Source organism: Lycium ferocissimum, chromosome 4 (genome assembly GCF_029784015.1).
Source record: "Lycium ferocissimum isolate CSIRO_LF1 chromosome 4, AGI_CSIRO_Lferr_CH_V1, whole genome shotgun sequence".
Lineage (NCBI taxonomy): Eukaryota > Viridiplantae > Streptophyta > Magnoliopsida > Solanales > Solanaceae > Lycium > Lycium ferocissimum.
Window position 1 is genome coordinate 8,302,518 of NC_081345.1, and position 6,753 is coordinate 8,309,270.

At 32.4% G+C, this 6,753-nt stretch overlaps 1 protein-coding gene across 1 annotated transcript; it reads right to left on the bottom strand.

The window, feature by feature from the left end:
• Positions 1-840: 840 nt before the first annotated feature.
• Positions 841-5,605, bottom strand: LOC132053711 (uncharacterized). Its single transcript, XM_059445822.1, has 5 exons — positions 5,585-5,605; positions 4,606-4,668; positions 4,434-4,496; positions 1,362-1,427; positions 841-1,236 (listed from the first exon to the last, which is right to left on the bottom strand). The coding sequence occupies exons 1-5, from the start codon at positions 5,603-5,605 to the stop codon at positions 841-843; spliced, it is 609 nt and encodes a 202-aa protein (XP_059301805.1).
• Between the last annotated feature and the right edge of the window lie 1,148 nt (positions 5,606-6,753).

Consider the following 6,753-nt stretch of genomic DNA (forward strand, 5'->3'; position numbering starts at 1 on the left):
TCAATTGGATGAGGATACAACAAGTTTTGCAGTTTTTTTTTTTTTTAAAACCAAAAACAGTTACTCAAATTTAAATTGGAGTAACTGTCGCAACTATTGACAAAAATACAAAGAATTTTTCAGTTTTTCTTTCCATTTTTTTTTTTTTTAAAACAAAACAATTAATACATTAATTGGAAGTAACTGCAGCACTTATTTGAAATGTTTTGGAATAAGAGTCACTTTTTAATTATCATTTTTATTTTTAGGAAAAACAGTTACTTCCATCTTAGAAGTATGCCGGAAGGGGCAGAACATCTGTTCGTAAAAATGGCAAAAGTATGTCGGTTAAGGCAGACTACAATAGAGCACAGTTTGAAAAAGTGAAACTTCATTATATGTACAGAAATGAAAAACCAATTTACATATACATCATTCGAAAAAAAGGGAAACATAATAACATAACACTTGCCGTAAATAACAACAAAAAAATCAATTCACTTTCCTAACTCTTCTGCAGTACAGTATATATCTTCAACAGCAGAACTCAACCATTTCTCAACTGGAGTACTGCTCGGTGTAAGCAAATACCAATTAGGATAACCATCATCTTCTTTGTTTCCATCTTCGCATCTCGGACGTTTTCTACTATCTTCAACAGCAGCTGCTACTTCATTTACATTTTGTGATGCTTCATTAGAAGAAACACATAATCTCCGCATTGAAAAGCATCATTAATTGCAGCAACTTCTTTAAGTGCTTTTTTTAAGCGGTCTTCATTTTCTTTCACAAATTCCTTTTCAAACCGAGAAAGAGTTTGAGTTTTATCGAACGATTGACTTGATGAAGAAACAAAGAAGATCACGAGCATATCGAGCATGGGAGAGGTCTCATTTTTGTAGACCTTACTTTACAAAGCATATTCTCCATACATTCCTGCAAATCTTTTCCAAGATGTGCATCTAACTTCACCTCATCATTCACTGAATAACCCAAATCAGGTTGTCTTTTACCAGATGCACAAGCTTTACAAGATTTGTTTTCGCTATGCAGTCGAACTAAACTTTCAACACAATGCATCACATAATCAAATTTACTTTCCAAACTGTCAAGTCTACTTTCTAAACAAGTTCTTTTAGCACTTTCAGAAGCTGCTACACATGACTTTGTTTCATCATGTACACGAACTAAGCTATCCACAACATTAATCGCACCAACAAAATTTTTATCCAATTCTTCGAAACGGCTATCCAAAGACTACAAAACAAGGAAAAAAAATTTTTTAACAAAGAAGAAAAGAAAATGAGAATAAACAAAAACAACGAATGCAGCACGCAAAGTATACATATCAGATTAACAAACTCAAAAATAAAAAGCCATACATTTACTTGATTGACAATTGTAGGTCGTTCATCATCAAGTTGCTTCTTCACACTAGACAAAACACCCTGTATAACAGATCAATAAAACAACACATTACTTTTGATGCCATTAAATTAATGTTGAACAAGTATGCTTGGGACCCGGCGAACCGAAGTCCGAAAATGAAAACGAGCTACGCAGTAGGGCGTAATTCAAATATGAAAGGAGAAATGTATGCCAGAAGGGGCAGATTTAAGTTTGCAAAACCAAAAAATATGCCTCAAGGGGCACAAACTTTCATTTCCAAAACCAAAACAGAGAAGACTACAAAATGTGTTACCTATAAGTCTCAAAATGAGAACAGTATGCCGGTAGGGGCAGAACTGAAATATGAAAGGAGAAATGTATGCCGGAAGGGGAAGATTCTACGTTTGCAAAACCAAAAAGTACGCCTCAAGGGCATAAACTTTCATTTCCATAACCAAAACAAAAAGACTACAAAAATGTCTCCTACTAAAATACTCTACCACAAGGCCTCTAACTCGAAATTCGTTAAACAACCAAAAACACAAAAGGCAAAGTACAACTTACATCAACTATCCGAGAAGTAACTCGAGATGGCAAAACCGCACGAAGAACAAGGGCACAATCATCGGAAATTTAAGTGCAAATCGGATAATCCAAAGATCTCTTGTTCCGTACCAACAACAACAACATGGACAATAAATTTCTTGAATCTCTATAACACAATATAAACACATCAATTAGACAAAAACACAAAAAATAACAAGAGGCAAAAAGAACCAAGAAAAAGAAGCATCAACAAAAAGGAAACACATACTTTTCAGCATGGAAGAAATTATCAGTAATAACTTTATAATCAACTTGCTTTGAAGGACCCCAAGACAACATACGAGGAGACTTCAGACCATGAAAACTTGAAAACCCTCGAAAGATAGGAAAACCTCCAACAACACATTTAAAGCTAAGGGAAACCACTAATCATATAACATGTAGATGGCATGCTCTTGAAAGTCTTCACACAACCACGAATCGACCGTACCAGCCAATTAAAACTAAGAGAACCCCAAGGATAAGACACTCGAAGACTGTCATCAACAATTATCTTCATTAGATGACCTTTAACAACACGTTTCTCATTACGACCCAACAAAACCCTCTCCATTATATAGACCTCAAAGAAGTCTAACAGGATCACTAGATCTTTCCCAAAAACCACCAATACGATTACTTGACTTGATCTGTAAGAAATTTTTGAGATCACACAACCTTATTCTATCCTGATTTGGAAAATAAAGTCTCAACAATCTATTTGGTCTGCTAGACACAACACTAAAATCGCCAACACAAGAATCCAAACCAGTAATAAGACGGAAAGACTCGGAATCAAATACACACACGCGATCAAATATCTTAAACTTTAACGCACTATCATTACTAGATGAAAGTTGCGATAAGATCAAGCAATGGAAAATACTATCACTCGGGGACATCAACCAAATCCATAAACTGTCCAAACACACCTTTTTTCAACAAGTCCAATTGAGAGACACAAAAAAGGACAAAATCAAACTCCGAAAATGAAAATCACCACTCCACATGCCACCTCCTTCAACCCAGTGTTCAAACTTAACCAAGGGATATTCCTCTTATAAAAGGAAAATTAATGTCAACAGAAACCAAGAATTTACATAAGAATAAACCAAAAATGAGAATGAAAATAATTAACATATATCATAATACAAAATCAGCCCTTAGACTGGTACACAAATACCTGCATAATAGAAGAAAGAACCAAAACACATAAGATTGCATAAAAAGCCAACATTATTAACAAAATAACACCAAAAACACATAAGATTGTATAAAAACCAAAATTATTAACAAGACAACACCAAAAAACCAAGACACACATAAATTAACTTAATTCATGAAGTTATGCCGAACGAGCATAACTTTATGCCTAAACAGCATAACTTCAGGTTTCAAAAACAAGAACTCTCTGACTCAAAAACCAAGACCGGCATATGTTGCCTCAGACAAACACAGTCTTCATGAAAACACAGGTTACTAAACAAAAGACAACACCAAAAATCTTAAACTAATGTTCACAGGCAAAAATAAACATATTCAACACATTGAAAACCAAAAAACATACAAAATAACTTCATTCATACAAAATATTACCACCAAACTTCAAAAAATGCCAATTTTTTTTCCTATAATCAGGAAAACATATAAACTTTCATAAAAACCAACATTATTAACAAAAGAAAAACACCAAAAAATCAAAACACATACAAACTAACTTAAATCACAAAATTATGTCGGAATAGGCATAAATTCAGTTTCAAAAAACAAAAATTGTGCCGGAACAGGCATATGCCGCCTCACACAAACACATTCTTCACAAAAACCAGATTATTAAACAAAAACAACACCAACAACATAAAACAACATGCCACGTAAAACTTCAAAGATTCAACAAAGAGAAAACCAAAACGCATATCAAAATCAACTAAAACATATTACGAAATTCATAATACGACATTCAAAAAACCAAAATATAACATGGGGAACGAAACTAAAGTTCAAAAAAATCATACATACACTTTAACAAAACACTATAATTTTAAATAAAAAAGGATCAATTAAATATAAAAAAACGACGAAGACAAAGATATCAATTCAACAAACAACAATTTAACATAGAAACAAATATTGAAACGAGCAAAAGATCCAAATTCGTACCTAAATTTTAGAACAGATAAGACAGACACAAAACAGAGGAGGAACGAAGAAGCAAAAAAGAAAAGAAAAGGGCAAATAACGAAATAGAAAGGGTTTTAATGGAGTAAAGGTAATTTCGTAAAAAAACTTTCATTAAACAGGCGGCAGGGGCAAAAATTAAAGCAGGCATAAATGAGGGGCAAAATATAAAGACCAGTCCAAAAGAAGGGCACTCCGCGCAAAAAAAAGAATAATTAATCCAATTATATTAGCCCACAATTTATTTATTCGGACTAACATTTTCCTGTGAATTAAATTTAATAAAATTTCATTATCCACACCAGCACCGAAATCTCTAATTTTTCTCCATCATCTTCACTTCTCCTCTCCTTTTTTCTCCTAATCTGACAATCCAACCAAAGAGGAGTAAAACTCGCAGGTTTGTTTTTTACTATCTTTATTTGAAATTTTAGCTTCCTCTCTTCTTTGATGGAGGAAAAGTGTGAGAATTGCCTTATTGAATTTGCTTATGGCCAGATTAAGTAGCTCCTTCCTTTGACATATCTTTGCAGTAACCTATAAAAGAAAGCACAAGATTATCATTTCAAATGTGATAGAGAGATCTACACTAACTAAGAATGCACCAGAAAATACAATTATGCATAAAATCTACTTACAGCAATAAAATTATACTGAAAAAAAAATATAAGAATGCGTATACGTTGGGTTGATGTACCCATTCGAATTTCATACGCTGGAGATATAAGTCTATTTATAGTGATGTACCCTTCAAATACAATAAAAATCTTTTCAATTTTCATCCACCCCTTCAAATCCCATAATTATGTGATAAAGTGATCTTTTCAGTTTTCAAATTAATTAATTTTCAGAATATGATCATTTCAAATTAAGTGAATGAATAAGTTCAACCGTTACTCCCAAGAAAATTCAGCTTTCGTTATGACAAACAAACAGGTCGTTGTAATTACATTACTGTGTAATTACTAGGCTGTGTAATTACTAGCCCAGTAATTACACCAATTCCAATTACCGGGTGGCTTTCCAAACAGGCCCTAAATCTAGAAGGTGGAATAGCTTCGTTTGTGATAAGATATTTTATCCAATTAACAGCTCATTATAGCCATTATTTACCATTTAATAGGATTCTAATTTAATAGCTTAACTTAATTTTCTGTGCGTTAATGCAGCCAAATGATTAATGACTAAGAATAGCCGAGAATAATTAGAAGGTGAAAAGCTCTTTCTATTAAATCTATCTCTCTCTCTCTCTCTCTCTCTCTCTCTCTCTCTCTATATATATATATATATATATATATATATATATATATATATATATAATAAAGCTGGGCAATAAGAGAGTGACGTGACACCTCTCTTAGGCCAGAATTAGCATTTATCTTTTTTTCTCAGCTTTTTGAGACTTTTCCCCTTCTTTTGGTCTAAAAATTCTGCAAAAAACTATAAAAAATACCTTATTCATCTCTCCCCTCATTATTACTACAATTAATTACTTTTCCTTAAGTTCTTCCTTCCTTCTATACACAGCCGTTTTCTTCTTCCTATTATAGAGTAATTCTCTTCTCAATTAGTCTCATTTAATTTCTTCCCAAAAATCACATCCCACAATCTCTTAATTACACCTCCACCCAATACTCCACGTCCCCCAACTTCTGTTTTCTCTGATTTTTTTCCTTTTTTATTGTTTTCATACATCTACTATATTTAATGTCCACATATTTTTATTGCATTAATAAGGTCCAATCTACCATTTTTCCCTAATTAAGTCATATCAGCCGTTTGTTTTCTTTTGCTTTCTCTAATAAAGTGATCATTTGTAACGTTTTTTTAATTTTTAATGAATAGAGCATAAGAATTTGTCTACTATTTAAGTTGGAAAGAAGAAGATTGCAGCAATCTTCCACTTCCAGTTTGTTCATCCTATTAAATTATTGCATGATGGGGTAGTACTATGTTCTTTTGTTCTTCCAAAGATTTGAGGGAGTACTATTAAGTATTTATTTTCTCTGCTAGATTTATTTACATTGTTGTTTTGTTTTAAATATTAGTTTGATTTGTTTTATTATTAATCTGTCAGTTAAATTTTTGTGCTTTTGTGGATTTTACATTGTTGTATTTTTTTTCGTTTCACTACTCCAAAGAAAAGTCTATGAATTACAATTTAATTAAATATGCTTTGATTTCTTCTACCCTTTATCGAAATTAATCTCATGTACCAATTTTTTCTTCTTTTTTTTTGTTCGTTTTTAGGATGAAGACCTCAAGGAGCTTCGTTGTCTTGTGGAGAATCAACTGCAGGAGTAAAAAATTGTTGAAAGGCGGAAGAGACAAGGCGCTTCTTGAGGTTCTTGATGTAATGTTGTAATCACAAAAAAGTTACAAAAGAAATTACTAATCTGTTGTATTCTTTTATGCATTTATGTACAAAAGCTGAAGAAGAATTTTATCTTTAAGATATCCGATTCCCTATCTTTGCTTTTCTTAATTATTTTCTAAATATGCAAAGACACGAGTCAACAAAGAAAATAACGGAGAAGGAAGACAAAATGTGGGCGGTAAAATCTGCTTATTTCTACCCCTTAATTTGTAGTAGTTATTCTTTTTTCGAAAAACTTCGTCACT

Coding starts and splice junctions, on each gene's coding strand:
- LOC132053711 (XM_059445822.1), bottom strand. CDS start 5,605: ATGAGGGGAGAGATGAATAAG. Junction 4,497..4,605: donor CCATAAGCAAATTCAATAAG/GCAATTCTCACA, acceptor TTGGATTGTCAG/ATTAGGAGAAAAAAGGAGAG. Junction 1,237..1,361: donor CAATTGTCAATCAAGTAAAT/GTATGGCTTTTT, acceptor CTTGTTTTGTAG/TCTTTGGATAGCCGTTTCGA.